Source organism: Antrostomus carolinensis, unplaced genomic scaffold (assembly GCF_000700745.2).
Source record: "Antrostomus carolinensis isolate BGI_N321 unplaced genomic scaffold, ASM70074v2 scaffold1627, whole genome shotgun sequence".
NCBI lineage: Eukaryota > Metazoa > Chordata > Aves > Caprimulgiformes > Caprimulgidae > Antrostomus > Antrostomus carolinensis.
The window spans coordinates 15,376-31,779 of record NW_010326450.1 but is presented as its reverse complement, the minus strand read 5'-3'; the positions used below and the strand labels follow the sequence as shown (position 1 = coordinate 31,779).

Here is a 16,404-nt window from a genome sequence, read left to right as displayed (position 1 = left end):
CCACTCTTCCCACCCTGTCCTTTCCAGATCGTCCCTTTCTGTGGGCACATCAAAGGAGGAATGAGGCCGGGAAAGAAGATTTTAGTTATGGGCATAGTGGATCTCAACCCCGAGAGGTAACAGCCGGGCAGGGCTGCCCGCCCCGGGGGTGCTGGGCGAGGAGGGGAGGGGAGGGGAGGCCACACACATACACACAGACAGACAGACAGACCGACACACAGGGACAGACAGATCCCTCCTTGCTGGAAAGGGATTATTTTTATCATTTTAAATATAGCGTGCTGATTTCTCCTTTGACCCGTAGAGGGGGCATTTCTTTCAGAGATCCTGGTTCCCAACATTTCACTTGGGAGTAAAGGAGCATATAGAGCATATATATATTCACATATATGTGTAACACACACGCACACATATATATATATATATATGTACATATATATGCTGTGACTGTGTTCTTGTCCCTGCTGAGCTTTCAGAGCATTCCCTGAACAAGCTGAGCAGTCTGGGTTTGGGGACTAGCAGTCCCTCATGTTGCTATACAGAATCACAGAATGTCAGGGATTGGAAGGGACCTCAAAAGATCATCCAGTCCAATCCCCCTGCCAGAGCAGGAACCTAAATGAGATCACACAGGAAGGCGTCCAGGCGGGTCTTGAATGTCTCCAGAGAAGGAGACTCCACCCCCTCCCTGGGCAGCCTGTCCCAGGGCTCTGTCACCCTCACTGTAAAGAAGTTTCTTCTCAAGTTTAAGCAGAACCTCCTGTGTTCCAGCTCACACCCATTGCCCCTTGTCCTACCATTGGGCATCACTGAGAAGAGCCTGGCTCCATCCTCATGACATTCACCCTTAACATATTTATAAACATTAATTATTAAACAGTCAGTGGCTTTAATAAACTGAGAAATGAGACCAGCGACATTTCATAGAATCATTAAGGTTGGAGAAGACCTCTAAGCTCATCAATTTGGGATTTATTTGGTTGTTTCTGGCTGAATGAGAACCATTCTGTTTGCCTTGCAGCTTTGGCATCAGCCTGACTTGCGGGGAGTCGGAAGATCCTCCTGCAGATGTGGCTATAGAACTGAAAGCCGTGTTTACAGACAGACAGTTTGTCAGAAACTCTTGTGTCGGCGGAGAATGGGGGGAAGAGCAATCGTCGATTCCTTACTTTCCCTTTATACCGGATCAGCCTTTTAGGGTGAGTACCGGGATGACAGCCATACCCGATAAAGCGTCACGCGATCAGAGTCGCAGCAGAACGCGACTTGCCTCTCGTGAAATCACAGCGTAGCCCGCGCTTCTCCGGTGGAGACGCCGGTTGCCGGATTGTTTGTTATCGATCAGAAGTCGCGTGGAGATGCCGCCGCCGCCGCTGCGTGTTAACTGTGGGCAGTTCAGACGGGGCTGTGAACACCTCACTGGGGTGCTATGACAAGTCAGAGGTTGTAATATTGTGGGATGAAGCACACTTCCTGAGCTTAGTTTTATAGCTATAAATTAAAAAGTACCTCTATGTTATTAGGGCATTACAAGTTATTACTGGAGAATGTAAATACTCTGTGGGGCTGCCGTATGTTTTGATGGTTTTGTTAATAGACGTAGTGTTTGCAATTTAGTGCAGCTAATAAGGATCTTGTTCATCCTTTGTCTCCAGGGATGTTACGCTGAGGTTGACCGTAGCCCTTGGTGTTAGCAGATTACACAGCTAAGCAATAGTGATATTCTTTTCTGAACCCTGGGATTAAATCTCCTGTCAAATTTAAGGCTGTAGTTGCTTGAAAATGGTGTACGTGGAAATGCTGCGGTGCAAGGGGTGGACTGGATTGACCTAGAAGCAGATTCCCATCTGTAGTGTTTATGGTTAGGTGAAGACGTCTTTGCACATCAGGACTAAGTGTGCAGCTGCAGAAGGCTGCGTCCCTCTCAGCGGCTTCACTACGTGGAGGAAAAAAGGCTGCATGCTTTCTCCATGTGGCTGACCCAGAAAAACCCTCCTCCTCCTCCTCCTTCTCCTCCTCCTCCTTCTCCCCACTCCTCTTCTGAAACCTCGCTGGCCCCTCTGCTAAATGCCAGTGCTCCGACTGGCTGCCAAATTCTCTTCATCCTTCTTGCTCCTACGATCATCTCCCCCAACCCTAAAAGCTCACCGTCCTCACAGATGCTTGGGCTTTGAGAGGGTCTTTATAACTGGTTTTGCCGCAAATTGTTTGTGCTCTACTTGCTTCTACAAACTCTCCCATCAGAGCTGGCAACACCCTTTGGTGCGTGTGGGAAATGCACTTGAAAGGGCTCGGAGGCTTGGTCCTGCTCTGCTTGAGAATGTTCTACTACTTGCTGCAGTGGGTGGTGGCTGGGCCCTCAGACAAGCCAGACAGATCAGCCAGAGCATGTTCTGTGGGTGTCCCACTAACGACAGTTGACGTCGGAGGACAGCAATATTGCACGTTTGGTATAAGATACTGTAGACAGGGAGTTGTTGTTCTGTTTCTTCTTCTTTTTTCCCCTCTCTTTTCCCCCCCCCAAATCCACAAATTGAACTTGTACCTTTGATGGTCTCCCTCACCGTGAATACATTAGACTATTAAACATTCTTGCCAATTACTTGTGATCTAGTCCAATTATCGTCCTGGCGTGGCCCAGGGTGATCTGTAAAACTGGCTGGTAAGCAGTGTTGAGGCTAACCATATCTTTTACATAACAAGGCCTAAGGCTGGATGCACCTGCCGCAGTGACACGGGAGCTCCACGGCTTCTCTCTTCCATGCTGCCCTACCAGGTCCCCAGGAGCTTAAACTCTCCCGGGCTGTCTGCTGTCATTCTCCCCCTGCAACGTGCCCTAAGTCAGTCGGGCTTTGGCTCGCTCAGTTGTCGCTGGCCCCGTTCCCATTTTGATTCGCTGTAATAGCAGCAGAGGCAAGTGCCTGGAAGCAGTGCTTCACTCCAGACTGCCAGCCTATTCCAAATGACCTGGGATTTACACGTGGCTTCCTTGCAGATTTTCTTCTTAGCCTGTCCAGACCTGGAGGTCTCGGAGGGCTTGTAGCACATTCTGTTCCCTTTGTATCCCTGCTTCCTGCCAGGGCAGCTCCAGCGAAGATTAACTACAGGGCACCCTCTCAAGCCACCCCTAACATCAGAAAGCTCCTGACCTGTCCAAGCCTGTTCAGCTCCAGCTGCTGTTCCAGAGCGTTTCTGTAGGGCTGTAAGAGGAGGGATGAGCTGTGTCCCTCTCTGATCCTGTTTGTGCCTCATGCACACTGTCCAACCGAGTTCAAGCCATCCTGCACCACGTTTCCCCCACTGCAGCCCCAGGATGGGGTCTGGTCCAACAGGGAGTCCTGGGCTGTCTGCAGCCACTGTAGTGAAGGCTTTTTAGTTTTGCAGCAGCTCTGTGAGCATGTGTGGGAGGGAAGGGCAAACCTATCCCTCCTCTTGTGTTTGCTCCCTTCCAGTAAATTAATGGAAGTGCAGAAAGCATTGCAGAGGGAACTGCCCCCTCGTTCTGCTGGGAAAAAAAAGAAATCTGTAGCCAGGCATGCAAGATTTGTGTTGGAGATACCATTTCTTCCTGTTGTAATTAGCAGCTGGAGCCTGTTTCTGGCATTATTCCAAGAGGCAAAACCTCCCTGATGCCAGTGGGACTGTGTTCCACAGTCCTTCCCACCACGACAGCGTGAGATTGGATTTGCATCCCCGGGAAGTTAAGAGCAGATCCATCATAGTGCAACTGGTGTCATGGGAGCAAAGTGGTCTCGGCCCTGGTTGTTATGTGGCACTTGAGTAGCAAAACATGTAACCACCACACCAACAGTGCTTAAAGGCTGAGGGTGTGCTCTTTGTGAAACAACTTCCCAGTTACACCGTGAACAACGTGCTGCTTCATCCTTTTATTTTTACAGGTTGAGATACTTTGTGAGCATCCCCGTTTTAGAATATTTGTGGATGGACATCAGCTCTTTGATTTTTACCACCGTATTGAAACACTGTCGGCAATTGACACGATAAAGATAAATGGAGATCTTCAGCTTACAAAACTTGGCTGAGCTTGTTAGGACTGCAGATTCCAAACCGGCTCAGGTGCCATCATCCGTTTGGAGAAGTGACAGCCGGGCTCTGGACACAGCTATGATAGGAAAGCGGCCCCGTTCCTTTTCCGCATGCAGTTCTTCACTCCTGTGCCGATGAACCGCGCTGTTGTTTATCCTAATGAAGAACAATTGTTGGTTAATAGACATTGAGCCGTTTGTTTTTTTTTTCTTGGATCAAAATAAGCCCACCTGTGCTGGATAATCAAATTGGAATGGATTCAGAAAAGACTTGCAGTCTTGTTTCAGATCTGACAGAAAGGCAATTTCTGAAACGCGGCGCTAGAACCGGTTAGTGAACAGCAGTGACAACAACAACAACAACAACAACAACAACAAGGTTTTTCTTTTGCAAATATCGTTTCTGCACTGAAGTGGAATAGTGTAGCACAACAAAGAGCCACGTGCTGACGTCCCTACCCGGGGCTTGAGCCTGGTTCCGTGGAAATCAACGGCAAAACTCCCACTCACTCACTTTAACGGGGTACAATCAAACTGTCTAGTCCTTAGTCAAGCACAATTCCCACTGGTTTCTATGGGATTTTTTTGCACACGCCTGGGGGCCCAGCTCTTCTGCTGGTGTAAATCAGCATCACCTCTGTGGCTTGCGAGGGAACTTTGCGGGTTGCTCCCAGCCGTTGATTTGGCCCAAGGACTGTGCAAAAACTGAACGAGGGTGTGAGGACACAGCCTGTATATGTTAGTCAGGGTATTTGCATAGAATGTAGATCGTTACGAGTTTTTTGCACAATGTATTGTTAATACAATTTTTAAAGCTTATCTGTAGTTTATTTATTTATACTCATTGTATGTATTACTAGTTAAAAATGAACAATCTTACTGATGGTTAAGAAGAAAGTGTAAACATTTTGAATGTACAAAATGTCTTTAGGTTCTTTGGGTAAACTTTACATATCATTCTGGGGAAAAAATCATGTTTCCTATCCAACATTTAGTTCCGTTTTCACGGAGCCCTCTCGGCCCTGGGAAAAGGTGGGCATGGTAGTTGGTGAGGGTGGGGGGAACTCTTGGCATATTCACTAGAAACTGGTTTTCAGGGCTTACTAACTTTGCTGCACAGGATAGGTTTGAGTTAAAGTCGATGGGTTTTAAAAACTTAATACAGCAAATCTGTAGGTTTAACTGTGCTTTTATAACCTGAGAAAAAAAAACAAGTTCAATTTGGCAGTCTCTTAGTTCCGAAAGAGAACCAGCCTCTTTCCGGGGAGATTTTTGCACTTGTTTGAGAACATATTTGGCCTTTGATATGACAATTAAAACTTGTCTAGACAGCCAAGTTATTAATGCTTGAAAATCAGCTACTGCACATGAATAATAACTTTTCGAGTAGCTTTTTAAATAGTAGGTATATAGCTGTATAAACACAGTCATTGCGCGACACTAGAAACCAACACAGCCACTTTTCTTGGACTTCTTTAGGACTAAGTACACTTTTTTCCTTGGCTGCTCACAATAAACTGCAGCAGGTCTTTCACAGTAGTTATAATCACGATAGAAACATATATTTAGGCAATTTTGAAAACATGTAATATAGGGACTTCCTAAGACACAGAATACAAAACCACCCTTTACAGCACAGTATTTTAAAAAAAGAGAGAGAGAGAGAGAGAGAAGAATCTCACAAACAAAACTATGTGAAACCTGCAATAAAGCTGTGGTTTAAAGCAACCAGAACTGGAATATCCAAAGGTAATAAGGGTAGAACGCCAGTTGCAATGCCTCATTTTGTGCTAATTTGGCCTGCAGTTAAGCAGCCTTAGACTGCAAGCTGAAATTCCAAATGTGGCTTTAGTCCAAAGCCTGTTGAGGTCAATCAGAGTCCTCTGAGCACAGAAGCCTGATTCTTATTTCATGCAAGTGCAAATCTCTCTCTAAAGCCAGGGGGGTGTTGCTGCTGCTGCAGGTGAGTTAAGAATCAAGCTGCCACCTATAAAATACAAGTTAAAAATGGAATTTTTAGCCTTAACATTGACATTCCCTGACTTTTCCTCTTTTTTTCCAAATTAAGAGCAAACCTGTTATTTTCCAGATGATCTTTTTTTTTTTTATCTGGTGTGTGGCTTTAAGTTGTGCATCAGATTCTATTTGTACTCCAGATTGAATCTTGATATGAAACGTTCCTGTCTTGCTCTGTTTTTACTCTTTTACATGATACGTGATGACTGTGTCATTTTCCATTGTATAAAGAATGCTGACAGTGTTTCGGTACAAAATATATTCTTAAAAATTATGATGATGATGATGATAATAAAAATCCAAGGGAAAGGTGCTTCTACATGAGGTGTTTGGATTTTTTTTCCAGCTGCGAAATGCTCTGTGGTTCCAAAGCAGATGCAGGAAGAAGATGAATTCTGTTTGGAGAGATATTTAGCAGCCTCCCTGCCTAGTGCTTCCTCCAACTAGACATGTAAAGCCGGGTTTGCTGATGCAGTGCTGTTGCCTCAGGCTGTCCTGCCAGTCCAGTGGGCTGTAAGGAGGAGGCTGGAGAGAGTTAAGTAGCACCATGACCCTAGAGCAGCACAAAACCGAAAGGGATCTCCCTGACAGCACGACGCCAGTAGAGATTTCTCCTCTATGATTTTCTGGAGCCTAGAAAAAGCAATTTGAATTGACTTGAATTTTCAGCTGCTTGGGGTTGCTGGTAGGTTAGCACAGCCCTCAGACTTAGAATCATAGAATGGTTTGGATTGGAAGGGCCCTTAAAGCTCATCCAGTCCCAACCCCCCTGCCAGCAGCAGGGACACCTTCCACTAGACCAGGTTGCTCAAAGCCTCATCCAGCCTGGCCTTCAACACTTCCAGGGAGGAGCAGCCACAGCTTCTCTGGCCAACCTGGGCCAGTGTCTGACCACCCTCACAGTGAAGAACTTCTTCCTAATATCTAATCTAAACCTCCCCTCTTTCAGCTTAAACCCATTTCCCCTTGTTTTGTCATTAACTGCCCTTATGAAAAGTCCCTCCCCAGCTTCCTTGTAGCCCCTTCAGGTACTGGGAGGTGCTATAAGGTCGCCCCGGAGCCTTCTCTTCTCCAGGCTGAACAGCCCCAACTCTCTCAGCCTGTCCTCACAGCAGAGCTGCTCCAGCCCTTGGATCATCCTGGTGGCCTCCTCTGGACTTGTTCTAGCTGCTCGGCTATCCTGCACGGGCTCGGCACAGCACGGGGATGCTGAGATGAACCAGCGTATGGGTGATGCCACCTTGCCTCTGTCCCCACTCGCTGCACTGGGCACTCCTGTTTGTTTCTGCTCCAGCAGTTTTCAGTCTCAGGAAAATGCTTTTTTGAACCTGATTCTGGTTTTGCTTTTGCATAACTCCACCAACAGCGGCGCCCACCACCTGATTCTGCTCAGGCTTGGAGGCAAGAAGGGCTGTGAACCCATTTCTGATGAGTTGTGGTTTTGGCTGAGAGCTCAGGAAAGGGCAGAAAGTCACAGTTATGGCTTCCACATTTATTTGTCTGTCTAACACCAGTTTGCAAGCCTTTTTATTTTAATTTTGCTCTGGGGCAGTACCAGACCATGGCAGGCGAAGGAAGGATGATGTCTACGTACGCAAGGGCTGCTGCAGATGTGCTCGGTTTACGTGGGCTGACCGTGTTCAGACGCTGCTGCTGAATGCTGTGATGTGCAAAGTCAGACAAAACAGCAACCTCAAACTTTTCTCTTCAGTTGGACTTTGAGCCAAATCCAAATGTTTAAGATGGGAGACTGTGCTGCAAAATTTATACCTGAATTCTTTGGTCTCCACAATCTAGGGATTATTCAGATCTTCATTTTGGATATATACCCTACCAGACCTGAAATAAAACCGTTTCCAAATTAAGCAAGATTTTCAAAATGTGTTTTTTTCAGTAGGGTCAAGTAGTCTGTGAGCTTCTTAGAAGCTGCAATTCTTCAAGACTAAGTGAGTGTGTATTGAACCAACTTTTGAAATCCTACGCTAGAATTTGTTAGTTGAATATTTCCGTGGTTTCCTCAGAATGAGGAAATTCATTCTGAAATGAAAGAAGCCTTGAACTGGTAAAACCCATGTGTGGTGGAATCCCTCATCTTAGCATAGCTTTATTTTTTTTCCAAAGAGGAAAAATAAAACAAACAAACAAACACTGGAAAAGCATGACCAAATTATTTAGTTATGTTTGGAACTGGCTGTGATAAAGCTGATTTAATTTTTTAATATATTTTTTTTTAAAAAAGGAGGTTATTGCCTACTCAGAAAGAGCCTTGAAATACTTCAGTATCATGTGAGGTAGTCTGTGTCTAAACATATTCCACTTCAAGGCTTTTTCACAGCCAAGTTGTTAAAATGTTACAAAATACCTTCTTTTTGTGTCACAAGTAGAAACGTTTGCCCCACCTTGAAAGAACATTTTGTACTAAATATTCATATGTTGTCTATGTGAACTTGCACTAAGGTATATTATATTCTCCCCTCCCCTCCTTGACTAGCTGGAGAAGAAATAGGCGTAATACTGCTAAACCGGTTGAATGTGACATCTGCTTGAGGCACAGCATCTTTCTCAAGGGCTGTTTTGAGTAAACAGCCTGAAAACCAAAGGGAGAGCCTGATTCACCATTCTGCAGTGCCAGCTTTCCACCCCTGTCACTCTCCTGCTGTCAGACTGAAGCCCTGAGATTTTAATGTAAGGGAGCAGCGCAGAGATTTTTATCTTTTGAGATTTAAAACTATTGACTGTGAAGGAAATAAGGACAGAAGTAGCCACAGCGCTCTCAAGCTTGGCAGTAGGGTTGGGGTAGCATGAGGAACGTGAGTTCAGAGGGTGGTAGTGGGCATTTCAGAGCCAGCCAAGAGCACAAAGGCTGGGGAGCTGTGTGATAGTTTCCCAGGGATGGGCATTTGCCACGTTGTTAACTGCCACCTTCTGCAACCCCATACCACGACACACAGCAAAAAAAAAAGCATTGCTGACAAGTTTGGAAGGCATGAACAGGTTCATGTTCCTACTCGCCTTCTTTAAACAACAGGCTTCCAAATAAATAATGGGAAAATTTAGGAGTAGCCATGCCACTAAGGTATTGTTTTTCCCACAGACATTCAAGCAGTGGATCTGATGTGCGGCTCATCTTGGCTCCCATCCCCACAGCAATCTACAGCTTTCTGCACTGAGGCTGGTGACAGTCACCTTTCCACGCAGAAAACTGCAGAATTCTGCTGAGCCACTTCGTGGTGACTCTAAACAACCTCCCAGCACTCCTGGAATTGATGTGACAGTATGAGGAACAAGAGTCAGGCTGCGGGCAGCCCGAAATGCTCGCTGTGATAAGCACAGGAGTTAGGAAGAAAAGCTAGGCAGTTAAGAGACCTGGTGAGGTTTTTTTTTGTAATTGTGGGTATTGTTCTCATTTTCTCATGAGGATCAGGAAGTGTGCAGGTAAAAGTCACTTTACAATGACTGGTGTGTGTGGGGTTAGAACCGAGGCCAACCCAAACGGGGAGAAAAAAAATGAGCTGCAGACGCTTTTATCTGGCTTTGATCCACCCTCCCAGCTCCTCCCAGCAATCACTGCTGTTACGAACATAACACAATTACTACAACCAGGAGATTCAGCAGCATGTGAAGGATCAAAATAATAAACTCATGCTTTGCCACAGGTCCTCCCTAGCTTCTGTTGCTAGGCCTCTCCATCTGTCTGTCAACAAATAACTATATCCTGCTGCTTTTAAAATCCGTGGCAAAAATCCTTTTGACTTTCATGGAAATAGGTCTATAAGAAGAGGGGTATTTCTAGTTCTCCCTCTCCAGTTATTTTCAGCTGGGGCATACTCTAAAAATCCGTTCTTTCCTTTTCCTGAGTTTATTTTTAAGTGTGAATAGAGGACTATTTCTGTCTGCATTATCCATTTGAGGAGAGCCAACAGAAAACACAGCCACTCTCTGCTGCAGTAACACTGGTTTCACAGTTAGCTGATGAAATGTATTCGTTACCTTCTCCTTTTAGGGTGCACACACGAAATGACCAGGCAATAACAGTCATATGTATCATTCATTCACCACAGATCTATTTTTATGTGATATAAAAATAGATATTTATACTGTGCCAATTTCATAATGAAGTCTAATGACATTAAAACGTGAAATCTCCACTAGATTGTTCTGTCTTTTATCTGAATTATTAATGCTCATTACACACCTTCTTGACTTCTTTAACTTCTGGCTTCTTTTATCCTCTGTTTTTCAGATGTAGCTAACTCTCGCCCTCATAAAACTGCAGTGTGACATTTTAGAATGAGATCTGCAGCTTTGGTAGCAGCTTGTATAAAACTCCTTTCCAGTTAAAACACACCAGACAGAACAATCAAATAACTTCACTAGAGGAAAGAAGAGCTTGCTTACTCATGCAAGGCTGCTGCTGATGTCACTGGGCAGTGTGAGCCTCAGGAGTTGAGAGGCACGGCTCAGACCTTACGGCCAGGACATGAGACACCCATGGCCGAGCACTTTTGCATAGGATAAAACCAGCCTGTCAGCAGTGTCACTCACACACGCGCTCAAGTTCACTCTGGTGGGACTGGGTTCGTGGGTGAGGGTTACATGATGAGTAGGACCACCAGATCAGCTCTGGAGACATGTTATTAGGAGATCCAGTTGTTGGCATGACCCTCACTAAAGTTCCTATTGACCTGAGCAAGCTTCAAGGTTCCAGCTTCTTTCATTTAAAGCTCTTGAAAAAATTCTGCATGACCCAAAAGGGAAAAGATTATGCCCTACACCCAGTTGTTGCTGTAAAAAATGAGTGAGGTTTCTGAGGGAAACCTCAAAATCCAAACGGCACTGAAGCAGCAGAGGAGCAGGATTTGAATACAGCTAGTTCTCTGTTTTTTCACCAGAGAGTTGGGGCTGTTCAGCCTGGAGAAGAGAAGGCTCCGGGGAGATCTTATAGCACCTTCCAGTACCTGAAGGGGCTACAAGAAAGCTGGGGAAGGACTTTTCATAAGGGCAGTTAATGACAAAACAAGGGGAAATGGGTTTAAGCTGAAAGAGGGGAGGTTTAGATGAGATATTAGGAAGAAATTCTTCACTGTGAGGGTGGTCAGACACTGGAACAGGTTGGCCAGAGAAGCTGTGGCTGCTCCTCCCTGGAAGTGTTGAAGGCCAGGCTGGATGAGGCTTTGAGCAACCTGGTCTAGTGGAAGGTGTCCCTGCTGCTGGCAGGGGGGTTGGAACTGGATGAGCTTTAAGGTCCCCTCCAACCCAAACCATTCTATGATTCTACAGTGAATCAGATGGTCCCCACGCAGTTCATCCTAGCTCTAACCCTTGAGCATGGATCTGTGGCCATCTCTGCTCAAAGCCAGACTGAAATCAGCCCTTTGTTTACTAGACACGACCCTAAAAGGGGATATGTTAAAGCATTTAGAGATTCCTTGTTAAAACATATAGATAACCTAGATGCAAACCAGAAATAAGGAGGAGGACAGAGGTAAATACACACAACAGTCAGAAATGGCTGTAAATGGTGTAAAGGCAGAATCTAATCCCCACCAGACAGCAGAATGACAGCAGCCTAAGTACGTGTGGAGATTCTCCAGTAGGGGAATATATACCCCCAATTTCACCACCTGCATTGGCTCACTCCCAGAAAGGCCCTTGAGAAGTTCTAGTTTGACCTGTTAAGACTGAATAAACTACAGGCATGAGTTTTGGGGGGGAAGGAAGGGAAGGGGTCGCCCACCCCACTGAGAGCATCTGATGTAGCGAGTAGAGCACGTAGTGCTCTCCCATTCAGATCAGTGCTACACACACCTCCCAGCTGGGCCTTATTTTGGGGGAGTGTTTCTGAGCTTGAAGCCAAGCCAATTCATGTTGAGGGATTTACTCACAGGAATACCACGAATACGACTCTTTGATAGCACTGCACTGGATCTTATTTTTAAATTATGACTTTCACCACTCTTCTAAGAATAGAGGCTGGCTCTGAAACATCACGTCGGCTCCAGCATTCTCCAAAGGTTACACGTTTCTCATCCTGTTCACATTTTGAGGCTTCAGTTTCCACAGTGGTGCCTTGCTAGACCAGGGCTATGATGCTGGGGGAGGTCATTCTGTGAGAGACCCTGAGAAGGAGATGTCTGTCAGCAGATCTCTTCCCAGCAGGCAGAAGGAGACCTGCAAGTCTCGTCTCCCTCAGCAGTCAGAAGTGACGGTGAAACAATTACACTGACCCCTGCTTTGCGATGCTGAAAGGTAGGAAAAGCCTGAGTGATGAGAAAAAACTGAAGCTGAACAGTAAATCTCAGCAGCAGAGAAAAGAGGAGGATTTTAGTAGTAGGCAGTCTGATACTAACAGCAAAGGACCATGCTCTCTTGGTGCCCAGAGGCTGTGGGCAGGTGTTGCTTCACCCAAGCAGAGAGGCAGAGCTCCATGCCGCGGAGCAGCCTGTCGCCGAGCGCTGCTGGAGATGCTGGAGGTTTCCCAGAGTGCTCAGTGGCTCTGCCTTCGCCTGGCTCCAAAACTCCTCGTGATGGGAGAAAAGCCAGCGCTGACAATGTTGTAATGTATGACAAACTACAGTAGCAGCTCCAGCACTGCATGCTGGAAGAGGCAAAGAGGATTCTTTCCTGGCTGCTCTCTAAGAAATTTTCTCTTCAATGGGAAAGATAATCGCTGTCTAGACCAGAACTAAGGACAGAATATGGCTGTAGGGAGAAGAAACATTCTTGGGAAAGCAACAGATTCACTACAAAATGAAATATTTTAAATTAAAAGTACAAAGGCTGCAACGAGGACAGTGGGGTTCCTTTTACACCCCAGCTTTAGAAAGATACAATGAGTTGCAATGGCTACAAAACAGACTGTGAGGGGCAGAGCTGGGAGCAGCTGGGGATTACTGCATGGGTGCAGGACTCGGCGTCCACACCCAGTCCCCCCATTTCCACTGCCTTTTCTCAGGGGACGCAGGTCCTCTCCACCAGAGAGAACCATTGCTGGAAAGCCCACAGCCAGGAGAATTCTCCTGTTGCTTCAGAGCTTCATGTGTCCTCTACACGCAATAACCAAGGTGGACTTTATTTAGCACCACCCACTGAAGAACTTCAAAGCACTGACAAACTTTCCAACTGGTGATTGCCATTTCTAGTACCGCTGCTGTTGTTTCGCGGGCAGGGAGAGGGAAGAACAGAGATGCAACAGCAGTTTCTCAGCAATCAGAGCTGTAATTTGGAATATACTGATCTGCACACATCTAATGTCTCCTCATGGTGACTTTTGGCTACAACACTGCAGTTCAGACTCCTTCACTCACCAGGCAGACACGTCACTTTGGGGCAGAATATCCAAGGGTGAGACTGAATAACACCATACACTGTGAGTAGTTCCTCTGGGATCAGAGGGGCTCTGTGTAATGCAAAATACTTCCAAAATATGATTTTTTAAAATAGTAACAATTGAATGGTATTCTGTCAATTTTTTGCAGTCTCCACTGACTCACAGTGCTTTCACCTGCAATTTAAATAATGCAGAAGAGAAGCTGGAACATGGCCGATCAGGTTTCTTAGCAGGGAGTTGTTTGCTGCTGATATACAAAAGCTTAAACCATAAGCCTCTAACCAGAGTGGGCTTTGAAGTGAGTTTCCCACCCTGAGTATCACATCACCATGAAATACAACCCTGAGACTTTTCCTCCTACAATCCAAAGCCAGATGCATTCTACCAAAACAGGAGCTTCTCAGACACATCTCGGATCCTGGACACATCTGGGGTGCACCCAAGTGAAGTGAAGCCAAATGTTCCTGTGCTTTTCCCTCTACATAATTAGTTTGTTAGCTGGTACAAAGGCAGGACCCTCTCACAGCGAAGATGGAGACCTCACCTACGAGTAGACACCTTGCATAGGACTTTCCAATTGCTAGGAAAGGTTCTCCAATCCTTCTCTGTGACAAGGGCTCCCCAGCTGATACACGGATCTGGATGATGATAAATATTTGGGCAATTGGTGATGGATCTTTCTTCATCACTACAGTTAACCTGTGTAGTAATGATCAGGTGCGTTACCCTGTTTATCTTTGTACCTTGCTTTTTTTAAAAAATTATTTTTCCTACTTTGAACTAAAGCAAAATTTGTTCTTGTTTTCAAGTTGCTGTCTGTGTCCTTTTTGCTAACCCCGTCAACTGGCAAAACAGCTGCACCCTGAATTCAAAAAGATGATGTGCACACACACATTTTCCAAGACAAAATACATCCTGAGTGATGCCAACAGGCAGATCTCTCTCGGTTTTGGTGCAAGTACACTGACTGACAGCAAGTGAGCACCTGCTGGAGTAGGAACTGGTTTAGGGTTTCCATAATAAACCCAACCTCTTCCAGCTATTCAAAAGATGTTTTCTGGCAAAATAAGGGGATTTTATTTAGCAAAGGGAAGCACATGATTGTTTTAATGCGCTGTAGAGCTGAAATTGTGAGAATGTAGGCTAGAAGATGATGTTTTTAAATGAAAGGGAAATCATAGATTCACAGAATGGTTTGGGTTGGGAGGGACCTTAAAGCTCATCCAGTTCCAACCCCCCTGCCAGCAGCAGGGACACCTTCCACTAGACCAGGTTGCTCAAAGCCTCATCCAGCCTGGCCTTCAACACTTCCAGGGAGGAGCAGCCACAACTTCCTTGGGCAACCTGGGACACTGTCTGACCACCCTCACAGTGAAGAAAATCAGTTGTCATTATAACTGTTGTTTTTATGTATCACCAGCTGTATTGATTACTTTCATCCTGTGTGTCACTAGCAACTAGGGAACACGATCCGTTACCTCAGGCTGGTGCTGGAGAGCAGCAGAGATTGGTGTATTTTTAGAAACAAGATTCACACAGTGTAATTGTAGCAACTGGATGATGGTACACATGCATATTAAAATGCCAACAGATGAATTCCTGGACAGTGCCAGCAAACATTTCACTGTTTGGGGTAAGAGGAAAGGGCAGGAACGAACAGATCTGAAGTTCCAAAACTGACAAGCACGGCGTTTTTACCTCCAAGAGTGTCCTCTGAGAGCTGGGTGACTCACATTGGCCAGCGTGAAAGGAAAGCTGGTGAAAAGCAGAATCTCACTTTCCAGAATGAAGAGATGATGCTTTTGCAGGTCAGAGTGTCCGTATCTCTCCTGCCTTACCTTGTCCCATAACACATGAAATTACATCTCTGTACCAGTAAAGAGAACTGCTGGCCATCTATAGCCATCCTTCCAGGGCTCAGTCCTGGGTCTCAGCTGCCAGCAGGCAGTTTTTGGGGTGCCTGTGCTGCACAACAGGGCATGGTGCAGAGGTTCCCAGCTCACTCAATCTCATCAAGGTTGCAGAAGTGCAAGGTTTGTTGCTGGTCACAAGAGTGTACAGGTGTGGGCACACAGTTGGTAGGGCCAAGTTGCCTGTAAGCAACGTTGGTTGGGAGGTAACCAGGAGCTGCCTGTGCAGATCAGATGTGCAGCAGCATCTCCTGGGAACTTTTATGTCTCGTAAAGCACTTATATCTCATAAAGCAAGAAGATGCTGTTTCAGACTCTCAGGGAATATCAGCCAGGTTAACAGTTCTGTCATTGGGCTGGTTTAGACAAGAGTTGTAGAGGACCCCTCAAGATCTGAACCTTTCCACTAAGAGCCAACCCAAGTGTTTCAAAGTAGAGCACAACACGGGGTTCACTTCTCAAAGACGTACCTAATGCACACTGGAAGCTTTCAGCAGCCATTCCAATTCTCTTTAAGTAGAATTGGCCTGAAAGTCATTCAGTAGTCTTGAATTTTATGTATTTATCCCTCCAACAGGATATGTTGGTGTTGGAGGCTATTAAATGCCTGTCTTTTTCAGAATCCTGTTATATTTATGCATGCTGGTATTCATGAATGGCAATATACTCCATGCAAAGAAAATTCCTCTCTGTCTGCCCTCAGTGTACCACTCTTCTGTCTCATTATACTCCCTTTCATCCTTTAATGAGAGGATGAGAAAAGAGAAGACCCTAAACTACTTTCTCAGTGTCATTTACCTTTTTATACACTTTCATCATGTTTATTATTACCATCTTCAAGGTACACAGTCCTTTTCAACATAATGACCAAATACCGGACTGGAAACTTGTCTAAAAATGTTTTAGCACATGGCTTCAATCCACACTGTAAGAATTAACAGTCGCCACAGTCAAAGGCAATTGCAGGTGGTGGTGGATTGCCTAACATCCTGATGGAAATGGAAGATAAAGGCCTGCTCCAGGGGGTTTAGTGCAACATGAAATCCAAGTGTTCAGATTTTGCATCTTCATTTTGTATCTTCATTTCAGAAAAGCCTCTAAT

At 45.5% G+C, this 16,404-nt stretch overlaps 1 protein-coding gene across 1 annotated transcript; it reads left to right on the top strand.

Moving 5' to 3' along the window:
• Positions 1-21: 21 nt before the first annotated feature.
• On the top strand, positions 22-5,638 carry LGALSL (galectin like). The gene is made up of 3 exons (XM_010171564.1): positions 22-116; positions 1,022-1,199; positions 3,900-5,638. The coding sequence occupies exons 1-3, from the start codon at positions 61-63 to the stop codon at positions 4,041-4,043; spliced, it is 378 nt and encodes a 125-aa protein (XP_010169866.1). The 5' UTR covers positions 22-60; the 3' UTR covers positions 4,044-5,638.
• Positions 5,639-16,404: the final 10,766 nt, after the last annotated feature.